At 38.7% G+C, this 18795-nt stretch overlaps 1 protein-coding gene across 2 annotated transcripts; it reads left to right on the top strand.

The window, feature by feature from the left end:
- Positions 1-5264: 5264 nt before the first annotated feature.
- Positions 5265-18381, top strand: LOC114476145 (protein phosphatase 1D-like). Of its 2 annotated transcripts, none has more exons than XM_028467445.1 (6): positions 5265-5916; positions 9692-9920; positions 10031-10155; positions 10241-10422; positions 10760-10987; positions 16578-18381. In XM_028467445.1, exons 1-6 carry the CDS (start codon positions 5415-5417, stop codon positions 16992-16994), a joined length of 1683 nt encoding a protein of 560 aa, XP_028323246.1. In that variant the 5' UTR covers positions 5265-5414; the 3' UTR covers positions 16995-18381. The 2 variants fall into 2 exon arrangements, with proteins under 2 accessions (XP_028323246.1, XP_028323245.1); XM_028467444.1 differs by having other exon boundaries at positions 5415-5916; positions 16575-18381.
- Positions 18382-18795: the final 414 nt, after the last annotated feature.

The following is an 18795-nucleotide window of genomic DNA, read 5'->3' as shown; positions in this document are numbered from 1 at the left end:
GAAATCAGATGTTTGAAACTTTTTGTCAAGCTTCTCTCAGAAAATAGGCCTCGAAAAAGTTGACCTGACAGGTCTGTATCCTTACATATCCTTTTATGTAAGGATATATTTAATATAAGGATAATTAGTGTAAGGCTATTGAATATAAGGCAGGGATGTCCAGAAGCGTAGGCGGCGGGCGGAATAGCCACCTTCTCCTCTTAAACATGTTCATAAATGATTCCTTATCCCTTTAGTACCAAAAGAATATCTGTAATATCACGTGAATATCTGTAAAAGTCACGTTTTTCTCTTAGCTCTGTCTGCTAGCACATAGCATCTCTTCTTCACTGTGCAGAAAAGCTGCGTCCCAACCGAACACTGGGTTACCAGCGCCCTCTGCTGGTCGAAACAAATATCTGGCGGCTGCAACTGAAAGAAAACAATCATTCTCTCTAAACATTTCCCCTGTAATATAATAAATCTTAACATTCACAACATTACTGAATTCAACTAAATTAGATAAACATTATCTTTAAGAAAGATTCAACAAAGAAAAGAGTCATTGGTAAGAATAATTCAGAGACCAAATTCGAAAAAAGTACATTTTGAAGGGGTTTTTAATTCTTCTCTATGGAATTGAATATGTATTTTTTTAAACATTCATGATCAATATCATCATGAATCATGAATTAAAGTCATGCATCCAGGGTACTGGGTTATGAAAATCACAAATGTAAGGGTATATGTAAGATATATAAATGTCAATGTGCTTGTGTTAGATATATTATGAATATTAATGTGAAATGTTACAACTAAATATATTACCATACCCCCCTAGCCCCAAGGTGTCACGTGTCATCCAACTTGCCGCAAGTTTGAGCCTTGTACTTTTTTTTTAAGCCTACTACTTTTTTTACTGTACATCTCTGATATAATGATATTTACTATGTCTTAAAGAAACAATAAATTAATAATATTACACATGAAGATCCAAGTCACAAATCCAAACTGTGATTAGCGCTAAAATAACACTCATAAAAGTTACTTACAAAATCTGTTTTTCCAACATATTTTAGCCTCTCAGAAATTAGAGACTGATATGATCTGACCAAAATATCTCCCAATGAAGAAAACAAATAGCTTTTTAAAGGTGACTGACATACACACATTGTCACATTACATTCACCTGTGATTTGCTTATATAAAAGAATTGCCAAGTGCCTAAATTAGCATTCATTTATATGGTAATATCACTTCTTTTTTCTTTCCACTCTTTAGTCGCGTTGACTGACACCTAAGCATCTACACAATCCCGGAAGCCAAACAAGGCTATTTTTATGGATGGCCCATTACACAAGAGCTGCATGGGGATCATCTGTGAGAATGCAATCCAGGTGTCATAGCCCCATAGTAATCTCTCTCTCTCTCTTTCGCTCTCTCTCTCGCTCTCTCTCTCTCTCTCTCTCTCTCTCTCTCTCTCTCTCTCTCTCTCTCTCTCTCTCTCTCTCTCTCTCTCTCTCTCTCTCTCTCTCTCTTCTTAAGAAATTCATTTTCTGAACAGCTTCACTTGAAAATGACATTCTGACACTATTTACATGGAAATCACTTTGCCTCTTCACCTGAAATAGTGGCCGATGTGCCAACGAGACCTCTCTGAGGGCTGGACTATTGATGGGAGTGAGAGTGAGAAAGAAAGAAAGAAAGAAAGAAAGAAAGAAAGAAAGAAAGAAAGAAAGAAAGAAAGAAAGAAAGAAAGAAAGAAAGAAAGGGATTGTGTGAAATCCAAAACATTGGGTTTTCAGGGTTAAAGTCAAGTCAGAGCTTCAGGTATTAAAGGATAAAGTGGTTGTGGAGGCAAGAAAGAATGGGTAATGTGGGAAATTTCCTTTTTCCCACTTAAGCATGTATCTTCTCTCTCTTCTCACACATACAATAAAAGAGGTATAGCCTACATTACATGCCAGGGTTATTCCTGAAAGAAAATAAATCCAGCAGGCAAGCTCGTATAGCAATGATCAAAAGACATGCATTGATTATCTACGTACACTGTTTTTAGACCACAGTGAGAAACACTTAAGAAGGCACCGTTACTCATGTAAATGTGAATTACATCCCTTATGTACCCATCAACCAAATTAAAGCTTGGAGTTACAGTTAAAAAGACAATATATACCTACATTGAATTCCCAACATTTAAAAAAAAATGAAGATATGGGCTTTCTCCTTGTAAAATACAAAGCACACTTTCATGTGGATGAAACCTTATGAAGTTTCTATGGTTCATCTGTGGAATGGTAATAAGCATGAAAGGCTCAAACAGACTGTCCATACTAATGTAATACTTAGATAAAATGTATGTTCATGTGTGGTTTTATTATGCTCTGATAAGGATCTAAAGCATGTTTTATGATTGCAGAAAGCAAAAGAAGACAGAAAAGAATAAAAAGTTGATACTGCTGGATTAACACCGCCTCCACCTGGTACTACTGCAGCATCGCAAAATGTACAATTTTTCTATTTAACAAATGTGAAGTAGTAGTGCCAAGAGCCCTATACTCCAATGGTTCGTTTTTTTGTTTTGTTTTTTTTTTACACCAATGGCGGTCCATGGAGCCTCACAATTGTTCCTGGAAGTGAGCAGTTGACTGTTGGAGTGCAATGAAGCTGTGCGGCTTAGACAGTTTGTGATGTACTTTTCAACGGTAAGAATCAGAATCAACTTCATTTGTCATTGCACACGTTACAGAGCAACAAAATCCATTTCAGTTTAATCCCGTCCAAGAAAAACATGAAAAGACAATCACATATATAACACTTATAACGTGGGGACACAGGAGCGGGAGAACTGTGGGTCGCCAAAAGAGCAGCGCCCCATATTTAGATGAAAAAAAGGGGTAACAGCAGCAGGATAGGTGAGGGGAAAAAGGCTGGTTTTAAACTGAATTCCCTATTGTGGAAGTCAGTGTAAAACTTCTAAATCTCCTTATTGAACATGCACAAAGCAAAAACACAGTCACAGAAGAGCACGAAAACCATAGCATGCCATATTGGATATAATTATTATCAGCGTATCTAATAACTTCCGGGAACAAATTGAGTCTACATTAATCATGTGACGGTCAAGCATTTCGAACTTCCGTTGTTGCAACTTTCTCTCTACACGGCTCTGGTAGGGCCTAATAGTCACATTTCAGAATGAGTGTAAAAACAAAGGTTACAGCAGAATTAACAGAGTTAGAGTACGAATAAATGGCAAAAGTTGTATATAAAGTACAAACATGAGATAAAATGCTGTTGTCTTATGGCAAACCGTTTTAACCTTTAAACAGTAGAGTTTAATTACATTTTGAGTTGTCCAATTTCAGATATCAACTATTGCATTCCACATAAGTTTTTTGACTAGTCCGTTTTTTATATCAATCCATCCATTTTTCAGACTCACTTTGTCCCATTTCACGGTCACGGGGGTCTGCCGGTGCCTATCTCCGGCTCACGCAGCATGGGGAGAACATGCTAACTCCACACAGAATCGCAAAGCTTCAACCCAGGACCTTCTTGCTGTGAATCGGATGTGCAAATCTCTAAACCACCATGCACCCCCTAAATTACAATCCCAAGCTGACATAGCAGTAATTTTATTTTGACGAGTCAGAATTGCATTTTAGACATCTGAAATTCCATCTACGATACCTGTAATGTAAAAACAACTGTAGATATCAACGATTGACATATCTTCTATTTAGAACTGAATTATTGATATCTACATTGTACTTTTCACGAGTGAGAATGGAATTGTTGACATCAACTTTTAACATTGTGAGTGGTGAGAATAGAATCGTAGACATTGCCACAATCAGAGCGGATCACCATAATCATCACACCCCCACAACACCTATTCACATTTAGGCCTGTGGTAAGATGTTTGAGAAACCCATCATAGACACAACACATTAACCAGCTGACAGCTGAACTGAGGAGAAAGAGACAAAAAGCCTCAGAAATACCGAGATACAAGCTGTCACAGACACTCTCCCCCTTTCTTCTTTTGCTTTTTCTGAGAAAGACTACCACAATTTCTTCAGGTTTATTTTTCACGCCGTGCCTCCCCTGAAGAATTCTGGCACCCCCCAGCAGAGGCATGACCCACACTTTGAAAACTCCTGTTCTAGAGCATAAGTACATTTTATGAAATAATAATTTACACCAGGCACCACACAGATGCTCACGGGAGACAGATGTCCCGCTCTGCAACCAGACCTCGTGCCGTACGGAATGTATTCTGACTTTGAACGCAGCCGGTAGAAGTGAGTTGCCTCGTGCCTCGACAGGCACGGCAACCAACCAAATTGAGTTTTTCAAAAATAGCTGTTGAAAACATGCATCTATACTAGTTTTTGATACATAAATCTATATATTTTCCTGTGCAACATGCATTTCACAGCATGCCTGTTAAAAGAAAAGTTTCTTTCAAAATAAAAGACATAGTCCAACATGAGAGATATTAAGTTTTTTTTTAAATTATTATTTTTGACCAACTGTCCGCGACCTACCCAGTACAAGTCCGGGACCCACTTTTGGGTCCTGACCCACCAGTTGAGAATCGCTGCTTTATATCATTAGTACTGTCTCCAAAATTCCAAATGCTGTTTCATTTGTGTATCAGCAGGCTTCCCTAAACTAAAAATATGTCTATTTAAAAAAACGGGGAAAAAAATACCAACTTTCATGTGACTAATTCAACACTTCAATAGTATGTAAATACTGTGTAACTTCAAGCTAACTCATTATCTCACATAAATTAATCATCCTGCTTTAATAATTTACAAGAACAGTATTATATTGAGCATTAGCACTGTTATTACTACTGTCAATTTATTTTTTTAAAATTATTATTCATTAAAAATGTACTAAATGACGTTAATTAAAGTCTTAAAGGAAACTGGGAATGTTTTGCTATTATTTTGAAATGTATCGATAAATGTTTCCGAGTACCTACTGCAATGTGCTCATGTACCCCAAGGGGTACGCACACCCCTGGTTGGAAATCACTGTTGCTCGGTTATGGAATTAAAATAAATAACTAAAATATGTATGTATATTTTATGGTTGAAATTAATGTAACCAAGGCAGGAAATCACCCTGTAGTTGAAATAACATATATGGTGTTTGTAGATAGACCTGGTAAATATTAATAGGGCGGTTTCAGTCTTCCAAATCCATGAGGGCAGCACAGCCGTCAGGCCTCTGCCGTAAAGCGCACGCCGTGACGTCATCACGTACGGCGCGGCGTCTGAGACAAGATAAACAAAAATGAAGGAAGCCTTGGGCCGCACATCGCGGCAAAAAACGGTTTAAATTTCTCGGCTGGGGGACGTAGATAGCCGCTAGATGCTGTGTTTCCTTTAACCGGTTAACCGTTGGCGTTTACAATCATGGACGACGCAATAGTTTTTCGAATGAGTGCATTTTCCGAGCAAGGAGGCAGAAAATACATGGAGGATGTGGTCGACATTAGAATCGAGTACGTGCCGACATCGCCAGAGGAAGATTATCCAAAGTCACAGGGACCGGGAGAGCCGGTGAAAGCTGAGAGTGAGGAGCCCATTAAACACACTGACAAAGAAACACCCGAAGATAAGCTCAGTTTGGATTCAGGTCCAGCCTCCGTGGCGTGGGTAGAGAGTTTACCAAACATCAGTCCGCCCGCACCGGACGGAAACAACGCAGAGCATGTGGTCGACACGCGGAGATCTATGGCGTTTTTCGCTGTGTTTGATGGTCACGGAGGTCGAGAGGCTGCACACTTTGCCAGAGAGAACCTATGGGGTTTGTTGAAGAGACAACGGGGATTCTGGTCCAAGGATAACAATGATGTGTGTGCGGCTTTGCGGAAGGGATTTATCGCCTGCCATCACGCTATGTGGAAAGAACTGCGTAAGTGTTGATCAGCTATATTGTCCCATACACTGTGTGAATATTGTGTTTACTGCAGTGTGGTGCTTGTCTGCTGTCTTTGTTATCCCTGCACGAGTAGAATGTAAACTGGGTCACATGAGACAGTGTCCCACTCTGAGCTGGTGGGATCATTCCAACCCCCTGCTCCACAGTCCAATCACGAATGCTCTCTGTCAACTGTGTTTTTAAATAAAAAACCCCAAAAGCACTGTTTTAAAACTTTATCTACCAATATTTTCTTCATAGACACCAATTGAAGGCTTCAAAACAACCATTATTTCACTCTAATCCTAGTCTTTTAGTTAATCAGAAATAGTTTACAGTAATTTTGCCATTAACTAGTTTGTCCTGATGTCTTAGAGCAGTTTTTCTCAAACTTTTTTTGACTGAAGTACCCCCTTTCTCTTATTACATCATCATTATTATGATTATAATTTTTAGAAGAAAAAAAACCCTATTGTTTTAATGCTTTTATCTATTAATTTTCAACTATCTCCTTTTCTCAAGTACCCCCTGTAGTGCCATTGCGTACCCCCATTTGAGAAACACTGTCTTAATGAGGGTTACGGGTTATGAGGCTACGTCATGTTTTGGGCAGTAACATGGATGCGCGGCCATATTGGAAGCACTCGGAAGTCAACACTGCAATGGATTAATGTCTCCTCAAAATGCGTCATAGATAGCTTTATTTCAGACTCGGGGTCCAAGAAATCCATAAAACAAGCACATAAAAAGGTCTAACAGTCAAATTTCAAAGAAAGTGTATTTGTACGGTTGCCGTACGGACAACCCCCGGTGCTATTGGTACGGTTACCAAAGTACACATACGTACCGTGTTAGAATTAGGTTATACCCTATATCGCAACAATTTTTAGGGTTAGATTTACTCTTAGTCACGTGACTTAAACTGGCCAACGAGGGGCTCTGCGTACGGATAGAAAGTCGGTATATTGATACGGCAACCGTACTAATAGCCACTGCCATTTATAAAAGGCACTAATACCAGTGCTTCCAGAGCTGAGATGTGCAGCGGGTATCACTACACTCAGGGCTCTACACTAACTTTTCCAGTGTTGGCACCAAAAAAAAGTCATCCATACACATTCACACGGATGCGGCCAGATACATTTTTCACTCGCACACCCTGAAAAAAGTCGCATATGTGACCAATTTGGTCACAGTCTCGAGCCTTGCCACTGTTTACAATGTTCACCAATCATGTCATTTGTAGATGCAAAGGCAGACAGGGAAGGACTTGGTCCGCAGGAAATGATATTTGGAAAAGTTACGGTTTATTGGATGGTGCAGATGCACAAGAGTTGGCTCCCTCGTCTTGGATCAATGACGAGCCGGAGAGTCTTCCATCTATTGCGTATCCTAATATCGTCAACTACCTGGTTTTAACCCTAACCCAATCTGGGTCATCCTTTTGATAAAGGTCAGACCTTTTACCTGGAACACAATTAGATATACAGTACATTTTAGCTCTACATTTTAACAACTGTGTTGCTACTGTAGCATGCTATGAAATGTGATTATATTAAGTCAATAATGCCACATGCAGTAGGTTGACATGAATTATGTTATTATCATCACACTCGAAAATTGTTAAAGAGCCTCTGCTATCAATAATTCACTTACCTGACAAGATTTTTTGCCTTGTCAATCCTGGTTTAGCTTCGGTAACCACAAACCCCTCCTTTCCTCTGATAACTTTTGACTTTGTTCTCCCTGATTTGTTATAACTTTTGGCAGTCTATAAAACTCCAAATGTTTTTCATGGTTTGACCGATTGTTACAGCCAAAAACACGGCAATAATTCACCATTTCCTTTCGTTCCATGTTCGGGATCTGCTTTGTTTACCTGCTGAGTACCTCCAATATGGCGACTTCCGGTTTGATGATGCGCCGTGAAAACCTTATATAACACACATGTTCAACTCAAGGCCTTTGGGCCAAATTCGGCCAACCAGAGTATCTACTTTGGCCCACAGGAAGATTTTGTTCGCTATGAAAAATACAGCAAAATCACCCTTCTAGATATCTGTTCAAAAATGCAATACTAATAAACCTTTACTTAAAAGTAGTACGATGGGGCTTGTAGTAGCTACTACATTATTTGCAGTTAATATTGAATAGCAAATTATTTCTAAAACCTGGAATATTCTTACAATTTTTTCGACCGAACTCTGGCAAGTTTTGAAAAAATGTGTTTGTAAATTTAAGTAATTTTGATCAATTGCTTAACATGCAGGATATTGTAAGTTACTTACAATACTTCTTACATGTGAACGTGCAAAAACAAGACACCAACATGTGTATTTCTGGTCTGGCCCATATGAGATCAAACTGGGTAGTATGTTTGTTAAGTTGGGTATAATCATTTTCAGGGTTTGAATGTAAAGTAAGGTGTGTCATCAACAATTTTATGTGTTTTCAGTGCTCACATCTTTTTATGGATTGTCCTTATGATACAGAAAATAAAATCTTGTGGCTGTCTGCCTGTGATACTTTAATTTACAATCGTAATAATTTATTTTTAGAGAAAAATTTAAAAGATCATCAATAAAAATTCCTAGCATCTGTCACGCTCAATTATTCTGATCAGATTAATGGAGGCTGCTGGTGTTTATCAAGTTATTCATATCACAATGTGGGGTTCCCTCTGGACAAGCTGCCATTCATCATCTGCTAACAATCCTAGATAAGCATGCATTCATCAGTTTAGAAACGATACTTTAATGCCTTTTCTTCTTAGAAAAAAAAATAGGAACACCCACTAATGCTTAAAGGAAATAATACAAAATAGCTGGCAATAATTATTTTTCAGGTTTAGGTCAGATCAAAGTGTATCAGAAACGGCTTAACCAATCATTCTTTCACTTTTAGACCATTGTGTTGTGATTGTGATCTTCTGGTGGTGGAAAAACAAAGTAGAATAATGTACATAATCAAAAGATTTGTGAAGAGGGGAAACACAAAACTACAGTAGTTTGGTTTAACAATTTCTAGCTCTGTCTTCTTAATTCATTTGCCAGATGTAAATGCAAATCTGAATGTATTTTACTTAATTTATTGTTACCTTACAATCTTCTTGCACTTTTTCAACCATTGAGAAGTAGGGGTTTCTGGTACAACTTTTTCACTTCTGATATCACGCTGATATTGCAGCCTTGGGTATCGGTCGATTGTGATAGAATGTGATATTGGCATGAAATACATACTTTTATTACCTGTGTTGTATTATGGAATGTTGGAAAATGCTTCATCAAGTGATATTATTCCAACAGAATAGTCAGCAACAGTATTTAATGTATGAGAAAAAGTGACCCGTTTATTATTAACCAATGGGTTCTTTACATTTTAATAATAAACATAGAAATATTCTACAATTGAATAAAATAAATACAAAGTACATTTGAAGACCCAGAAAAATAACATCAACATATCCAATAAAAACTACACATATAAATATAATATTAGAGATTTTAGATGCTGGCCGATATAATCCGATTCTAAGTTTTGCTGATATTGGACCAATAATATATCACAAAAAAGGTTGTCTACATGCTTTGTGTAATCTGAGCACGAACTATAACTCAATCATGTGATGAGTTTGGTGGGATTTTCTTGCAGTTCATCTAATTATCGCAAGCAAATGCGTTATCCTGTAAATTATTTTTTTCCAGAATGAAAACCCAGTTCTCATTCCAAAGCTGTCATTTGTTTGAATAAGATTTGTCTCCTCTTTTAGCGGAGTGGCCAAAGACCATCACAGGCCTGCCAAGTACATCTGGCACAACAGCCAGCGTTGTTGTGATCCGTGGCTCTCACATGTATGTTGCGCATGTCGGAGATTCAGCAGTAGTGGTCGGAGTGAAAGAAAATGATTCTGATATCACGCTCAAGGCACTGGAAATAACACAGGACCATAAACCTGAGCTTCCTAAGGAAAGGGAAAGGATTGAGCGACTCGGTGGGAGGTGAGAAGCAGGCAAAGACATCATTGCAGTTTTACAGCAGTTGTATCCATCATGGCTGCAGGCATGTAGTGCTTTTAACACACTTTCTATGTTTTTTATTGCCACTGTAGTGTAATGAAAAAGTCTGGTGTGAACCGGGTTGTGTGGAAGAGACCCAGGCTGACCCACAATGGCCCCGTAAGGAGGAGCACCGTCATTGACCAGATCCCTTTTCTGGCTGTCGCCCGCTCCCTTGGTGAATATAACATTATAACACAATTATTACACTGGTTACTATGCAGCACCCCTAAATTAATCATATCTTTTTTTTTTGTCGACAGGGGATCTCTGGAGCTATGATTTTTACAGTGGGGAGTTTGTCGTCTCTCCAGAGCCCGATACCACCGTGATGACCCTTGACCCCAAACGACATCGCTACATCATTCTTGGCAGTGATGGATTATGGAATATGATGCCACCCAAAAATGCTGTTAATATGTGTCACAACCATGACAAATTAGTGGTATGTAAAAATAGACATAAATATGATTATGCATTTATATATTCCTGGTTATATTCTAACTTTTTTTAAACTTTATAAACTATTTGCATTAAAGTCTAAGATTCTGCACAGTTATTCAGTTGTAAATAATGCCAATCAATTGCATTGTGATGATATTTAGGCTTTATCGCCTTTTATTAAGTAGCTACTGTTATAACTCGACAATGACGTTATAAAAGTTGACTCATCAATCAGTGAAATATTGTAATTGCAGGTTAAAAATGCATTCCTATACCAACCCTAATGATAGAAACTGACTTCTCCATTTTTTTTTTTTTTAAACAAAATGTTTTTTTAGGGTCCCAGAGGAATTTCGTGTGCCCGCCGACTGGGATGTACAGCTCTCCTGTTTTGGCAGGAACGCATGCTCCGTGCAGACAACACAACAGTCATTGTCCTGGCACTGCAGGAGCGTGGAGCACCTCCTCTTCCTATGCATCTAGATGAGATTGTTGTTGACATGGCTACCGGGATCGACCACGTTCCATATCCAGGAACTCCCTTTAACACGTATGAAGGCCCAAAGGTCAGTGTTGTTAGGACAAAACGCATAAACGCTACAATCCACACGGAAATGTGACGGTGTTTAAATGCTGAGCTAGTGCTAAGGAAAATCCCTCAAATATGGAAAGCTGTTTGAGCATAAATTTGATAACAGTGATATCCACCGTAGTTCAGCTCTACTAGTACTTCAATTAACAGTACATGTACACAATTTTGATTAATTAGAACGTGAATGCACTTTACTAGTGAAGTGAAATATGTCACTAATACTGCGTTCACGCCGGACGCGGCACAAAATGTTTGCACGACCAGATGTCATACAAAGTCAATGGGATAGACGCAGTAAGAGGCAAAGTCTTTTCCTGTTGGGAGGCGTGGTTTGATCCACGCAGCAAAAGCATTGGCCGCGGCATGCGCGCCCCCGATTTTCTGTGATGTTTGTCTGAGTTGATAATATTGAACTGCAGCAAATGTTTCGTGTGATGCGCGAAAGCCAATGAGAGCCCTTGTTTTCAATGACGTCAGACCGTCAACATGGACACCGGTCTTTTCACCCATTTTAGCATGGGGGAGAAAATAATCGTGGTGGTGTGTGACCACACGGAGCTCTATGACGTGGCTCGCTAGTTTTTTTTTTTTAACCAGGACTGGACCAGGAAGGATTTGCTGCAACTCCTGAAGAAAACAGTGAAACTCACCGAGTTGGATGTGTCGCTGGTTAACCTGGTGAAGCCAGGAACGCCGGCGTTGAGCGTTTTGACGGCTCTACAGCTTCCACCGAAGGTTAAGAGCATCGATTTTACTGGAGTCCTCCATAGTTGATGGTGAAAAGAAAGCGAATATTCTTTTTTCTTTTCTTTTTTTTCAATATTGCAGAAGCTTTCGCACGGTGCCCGCATCTCGAAATTTGCGCCGCGTCCGGTGTGAACGCAGCATAATTCTACGAGTGAAGCAGTGTCACTAGTTAGCCATATATGCTAATAAGGGGTGGGGAAAGCTAGTTCATTCTTGTCATTGGCTTTCAAAAATATCACAACCAATCAGGGAGCTGGATTTGGTTATAATCCCTCCTACTCGGTAAGGCTGAATGATTAACCCTAATGGCATCGATACTAAGGTTTTCACTACTTCGATAACGTAACCTCAGATGCTGAGGTTTTTTCTTTCGTCTCCATCATTTGAGTGAAATATATATGTTCACCAATCAGAAATGCCGAGAACCGCCTTCCTGGGCTGCTGGTCAATCAGAGATGGTTACAGGACACAAGCTTGTATGCGCTGCAGCGAGCCTCTCAGTTACCCCTCAGTTGAGTGCGCTAACAACAACTACACTAGGGCCCTATAAAATTCACGTTAACAGAAGCATGGAATCAACCAATGAAAACGGAATCTACCATTGAGCGCGGAAATGGACAGATTCGGGTTGAAACGGCGTCACCGTGAGGAAAATTACTTTTTTAATGGGGAAATGTTTCGGGGACCGCTCATTATGGTGCACCGCCCGCCCCCCTCCCGTCCTAGCTGCTTCAAACACAGTCTAAACCCTGTCTAAACTGTCAAAAAACGACAGAAATAATCACTGACTCCTAAATACAGAGCCACCAGTGCCCGCTTAACTGTAACGTGTCTGTGGAGCTCCGACCGTTTCTTGTGTAGTGCTGCTGTGCTCCGTGAAAACATGATCAGCTTTAATCAGCTTCTCCTGCTCAGTGTTTAAACATCTCATCAGAGCCACAGAAAATCTGCGGATACAGTTGTTCTATTGTTGTGGACGAGACCATTGATTCTTGGATTGTAGAGTCTGAGACATCGTAGGATAATAATAACTTCTGATAAGTTTTTTTTTTTTTGTTTTGTTTAATCTTTACGGTCTGGAATGATGTCATCAGGATGATTTAAATTAGGTTCATTTAAATTAAGTTGATCAAAACTTAATCAATAAACTTGCTCAGATTCAATAAACCATTGATCCCTGAGGGGAAATTGGGTGACAATGCTGCGCTCATACATATATGACATGAATAATTAAAAAGGAGCAGTCAGAATAATCCATGTCAGTACAACTTTTAATTGTGTTTTACTCATTATTTTAAATGACATTTTTATTTTTGACATACATTTTTGTTTAATTATAGTTTTCTTTTTATTAGTATATGTTTTGTTTCCTCACAGTACAGCTTATATCTACCTTTGAATTGTATCTTACTTTATTTTTGACATATTTATTTTTGCTTTACGGGTAAAGTCTACTTTCTCTCTAGTGAGCCAAAAACATTTTCCTTGTAACACAACATTTTTTGTTTACCAGTACATTTAAAATCTCACAAGTAGTACTAGTTGACTGTTTATATATAGTCCCCTCTAAGTAAAGCTAATGCAAATGAAGTAGAAGGGATTAGAACTAAATCCAGCCCAATGATTGGTTGTAATATAAGTAAATGACGAGCCTGAATTTGCTTTTTCCGGCCGCCTTATTAGCATATAAGGCTTACTAGTGAAATTTTGTCACTGGTAAAGTGAAGCCAATATTAAACCAAAATAAAGTACATGTGCTCCAAATTTGAGCACTAGTAAAGCTTAACTGAGGTTGATAACACTGACATATGTAATTTATGCCCGAACAGCATTCTATACTCAATATTTCTCTGACATGATGAAAAAGTGCAGGCTATTCTTTCTCTGTGTGTTTGTTGTCAGCTGTTCACCGTATTGTCCATTAATTCTATTCAAAGTCATGCGCTCATTTGGGAATATGTTGGTAAAGCTGAAGTCCAGTGTCTGTCAGGCTTCACCACATGACTTCACCACATTACTCTTTGTTTCCGGGGCCAACAGGCGGAGCATGAGGATGGCATATTTTATGAAGAAGAAATGTATGAAGAAGAACATGAGGGATGGACATGCCTGGAGTGGTAGTGAGGTGACTGCACCGTGATAAAAATGTTTAAAATAGCCAACCAATTATAAAATAACAAGATCAAGGCTAGTTTTGGAATTAAATATAACCTCCTCCCCCCAAATGATCTACAGTTAGAAAAGTAACTACATTAAATACTATATTATATAAAATATATGTTTGTTTTTTTTTTACTGTGCAGGTAGAATTTGACTATAAAAAATTATTGTGTGTGTCAGTCAAGATTTCAGATCTTTTCAAAAGATTTAAAAAAATGTTTTTCTTCTTGTCTTTTAATGACTTGAAATGACTGGTTTAGTTATTATTACCTAAAAATAAAATCACCTTTTGTAGTGACTTTGAGTTTGTTCCATTTATAGACTAAAAATCATCAAATAATTATATTTAACAAAACTTGATATAAGACTGAAAATGTATTTAAATGAGAACTGTTTAAAAAAAATCTATTAAATACAAACAAGGAAGGAAAACATTGTGTTCAAATCTGTCCATCTACTGTCCACTGTTAATACAACTCATACTCATATTCATAACAAATAATGTAAATCCATTTAAAGGAGAACAGGGCAGGATTTGTGATGTATTTCGTATCGTCATTCTGGGCCCGAATTTCCCGTGTAGTCCTGCGGACGTGACATAACATGATGCTGATGCGCGTTCTCGATGGCCACTCTGCCTGAATTAAAGAAGACGACGACGTCTTGGAGACTGAAAGAAGACAAGCACGGAGGACCAAACTACTGTTTGGTTCCGCGGAGGCATGCGCGAAACTCTTGCAGTGCGGGTCGGGCCACATTTTTTCGTCTGAGTCTGACTCAAACCCTTCAGTTGAAAATCAAATTTTTTCCTCATAAAAAATGACACATTTACATTGTTTTTATGTTGTTGTGGTAAGCCTGCTTTTTCAAAATCCTTCTTCTTACACAAACACCGCACCAACCCTCCAACGTTCAAATCACTCATCAAAAATCACCCTTTTAAACAACTTGTGATTGTTATGTATTTTCTGTATTTATCTTTGTTGTTGTTAGTTTCTGTTTTGACTTGGATGTAATTGTTTTAACTTTAAGGGGGTATACTATGAATCTAGATTGGATTAAGCTCCGTTAGCTGGCTTGAACAAACCAGACATTCCTTTCCAGATAGGTGCTGGACTACGAACGTCGATCAAAACACACTAATTTAAGCCAAGTGATTTCACTTTCGTTTGTGCGTGCTCACGTGAAAGGGGTGGAGATTGCAGCGTCTGACCATCAATGGAGAAAACTGGCAGAGAGCGTCTTCACAGGAGGAACAGCTTATGATCTTAAATATGATGAATATAAATCCATGATGACAGGGAAGAGCAACAGTAGTGCAGGAGGCGGAGCTTTTATACTCGCTATCAGACCTGATCCATTTCATAACCTGGGTCCAATCGGTTACGTGTTGCCTAAGGTTAAAAATATGAAGAATTAAAATTCATAATTCAGAGCAAAAACACCACTGGTGCTGCAGCAAAAGCAGAAAGTTATTAATGCAGGAATTGATGAATGTTAATGTTTACATTTGTGAGATTATAAACGGCGAATAAACGGACATTCTGATAAGTTTCACTTTCTCTTCTTTTTTTAACATGTCCACTGTGGCTGTGATCCTGCTTTCATACAGATCAGCCTACATCACAAGGTGGAAGATATTATTTTATATTATCTACAGGACTGAGGCTGTCAGCATTATGAATTATTTAATTAATTTATTGGTGTGAAAGCGCCTGATGCACACGGGTGTTATCAGCTGACTTATTTTATTTTATTAGTTCATCAGATATAAATCTTTCATTGGTGAATGAAAGGATTGCATCTCTCTCCTGTCGGTGTCTTTTTTTTTTTTTTTTTTTTACAGTTTATGGTCAGCTGTCACATCAGATCCACACAGTGACATGATCACACATCACCTTTTATTGGACAGCTTGATCTGATTGGTCAGGAGGCGTGACTTTATCACTAGCTAACATTTAAGCCAGAGAAAAACTTGGTCGGGATCAGGTTAGTTGTGAAAGACTAGTTGCCATAGTGATTCAGTTTCATCAAGCTTTGTAGGCCAGCACATATGGATTAAATCCTGGAAGTTAGCGCGAGAAGAGGTAATCTAGATTTGTACCGTACCCCCTAAGTATCTTTGGGTAAATGATAAAATGAATTATTATTATTGTTATTTTATTAACAAACAACTGTAAATGTCAACGGAACAGATCAGCCAGTTCTATATCCGTGCAAACCCGATCCGTCAGATCCCGTCGGGATTCGGTTGGTTATTCTTACTCTACTTGCAGTAAACAGTAACGTGAACGGCAAGTCGATAAATGTCACAGCATCAGCTGCTCTACTATGAAGAGTTCACGCACGCAGTTACCCTAGCAACCATCATGTCACTATGGAGTCTTATTTCTTGATCCTGCCCTGTGCTTCTTTAATCCATTCAGAATACCCTATTAAATTCCAATATGATTTTAAGCGCATTCATTCCTGTGAGTTTACTCTTTTATCATTTGTACTGACTTCCATTGTTGTGTCTCGTCCACAGTGATACAGTGTGTCAGTTACAGCTGTTCAATTATCATTTTTTCAACAATATTAACAAAAATACCAAAGCTTGTGCATGCGTTTATGTTACTGTGTAAAACGTGATCTTTATCTTTGCTACGTTTCAGCAGAGCGATGCAGGGAACACTTGCTCGCCATTCCCAGGAGAAAGTTCCACCTCTCTGGAGCGAGCGCTGGGGCTGTACGAAGCCTCGTTCTGTGCCAGCACACAGCTGGGGCCAAACGTCGACTCCCCAGCAGACACTTCGGTCATTATTTTTGAAAAGCAAGATCAGACAACTCAAACAAACTGTCTCTCGACTCCTCCTCCACCAACATCGAAAAGGCCTTGCCGCTGTCCACACACGCACACTCCCGTGCAAATGAAAGGTCCTCCTCGCCGGCGTGGAAGGCAACCGCCCAAGCCGACGCCCCACATCAAAAAACAAAGCAAATTGTCCGAGCAAACTGCAAACGGAGAGAGAGGCTCGTCTGAGGAAAGCAGTATTCTTCCGCAGCAACACAACGCTGCCTTATGTGTGTGTTGAACATGAGCCTATTGAAAATGTATCGCCTGATGCTAAAGGTGCGCCACAGGTGGAGATGGTAGTTTTTATACAGTTTGTTTTTGTAAATATGGTCATATTAGAGTTTGTAATGATTTGATTTTTGTTCACCTGTTGTTTTATCCATTCTCCTTTTCTCCATCTCTTATTAAATTTTAAAGATTGGAAATGTTAAATTATTCTATTGACACTATTTTCATACTTATCCCAACAATTTATTCAGAAAACCTGTTTTGACAAACACTAATGACCATCTCGTGACCCAATAGATATTTTTGCTTAAGTTGTGGCAAATAAATGTGGATTATTTTAACTTAATTGCAAATATGTTTTTTTGGCTTTTTTTATTAACTTGTGTGGGAGTTCTACCTCAGAATAATAGATTGGGTTTTGTCTTCTTGAATATCTTTGTTAATGGGGCTTTTTCCTACATTTGCATATAAGCTATGAGAAGTGATTCCACAGGAGGGTTTGAGCGATGAGTCCGGGGGTAATTATTATAAATGTGCTTGTATCGGGTTTTTCATGTATTTTTAGGATACATAATGAACTACTTCATCAAGTTCTCTAAATAGTAGGCCCATCTATGAATTAGGTCAATTTCCTGTCATCTGAGAGCTGTGATTTAATTATATATAAATTTGGATTCATAGCGTTTATGATTTCATGATGTCTTCCTATTTGTTCTTGTCCAATGTTTGATTTTAGAGTAGCTCACATCTAAGATTTTGAATAAATTCACTCAGAACTCCCATTAACCTTATGTTTGCTAATTACACATTAAGTGCCACATGTACGAAGATCTAACTTGTTTCATTGTGGCAGTTCAGTTAAAACTCAAGCTTGTTACCTTGTTTTAACATTGAATGGTGTCATGGTTGCCTTAATGCACAGTTAAATCAAGTGCTTTTAACAAATGGGACCCAAACAAGTGAGAATCTAAAGGTTTTGTCGGATTAGGCATAGCTGAGGTATATTAAATATTTCCCCATCTTTTCTGCACATTTAGTTCTAGATTTTATTTTAAATTTGGACACTAAATCAGCTTGACATAGGTTGTTTCTTTCTGTGCATTTTTGTACAGTAGGTCGATATGCAATGGAACATTTTGTACAGTACTTTATGCAAACTACTTGAGCTTTTTCAGGATTCTGGCATGCTCAGTTTTACTCTGTATGTTGTGAGTTGTTCAGAGATGTTACAGTAATGGGCATGTAGAGTGTTGTGACAGTTGCAATACTCCGGTCTGACTTTGTAACCACTGCAGTCAGTTTTCACAGCTAACCATGTAATGGCGTATTTTGACAGTGACTGGTTATGTGTGCGTGTGTGTATGTTATAATAAAGTGTTTGTCTTTTTTACAGCGTTGTCATGCCTAGTGTCGATTGTGTTTCAGTTGTCAAATTTGGTCTGAAGTTGTCATTTTTTTTTTTTTGTTTTTTTCTTTTTTCGATCAATGACATCATTGTTGTGATGAACTTTGTGTAGATGCTCCCATCTATCATCTATCCATCCATCCATTTTCAGACCCGCTTGTTCCAGTTTTTCAGGGTCGCTGGGGTCTGCTGGTGCATATCTCCGGTTCACACTTGGCGCTAGGCGGATGTACACCATGGACACGGCGCCAGTTCATCACAGGGCAACACAGACACAAACAGCCACTCACACTCACATTCACTCCTATGGGCAATTTAAAAACTCCAATCAACCTAACAGTCATGTTTTCTTTTTTTGGATTGTGGGAGGAAGTATCCAGAGGAAACCCACGCAGCACGGGGAGAA

The sequence above is a fragment of the Gouania willdenowi genome, chromosome 14 (assembly GCF_900634775.1).
Source record: "Gouania willdenowi chromosome 14, fGouWil2.1, whole genome shotgun sequence".
In the NCBI taxonomy this organism is placed as follows: domain Eukaryota; kingdom Metazoa; phylum Chordata; class Actinopteri; order Blenniiformes; family Gobiesocidae; genus Gouania; species Gouania willdenowi.
Note: the sequence above shows the minus strand (reverse complement) of the source record. Positions and strands in the feature narration are given on the sequence as shown.

Coding starts and splice junctions, on each gene's coding strand:
- LOC114476145 (XM_028467444.1), top strand. CDS start 5,415: ATGGACGACGCAATAGTTTTTCGAATGAGTGCATTTTCCGAGCAAGGA. Junction 9,921..10,030: donor ATTGAGCGACTCGGTGGGAG/GTGAGAAGCAGG, acceptor TTGCCACTGTAG/TGTAATGAAAAAGTCTGGTG. Junction 10,988..16,574: donor ACACGTATGAAGGCCCAAAG/GTCAGTGTTGTT, acceptor GCTACGTTTCAG/CAGAGCGATGCAGGGAACAC.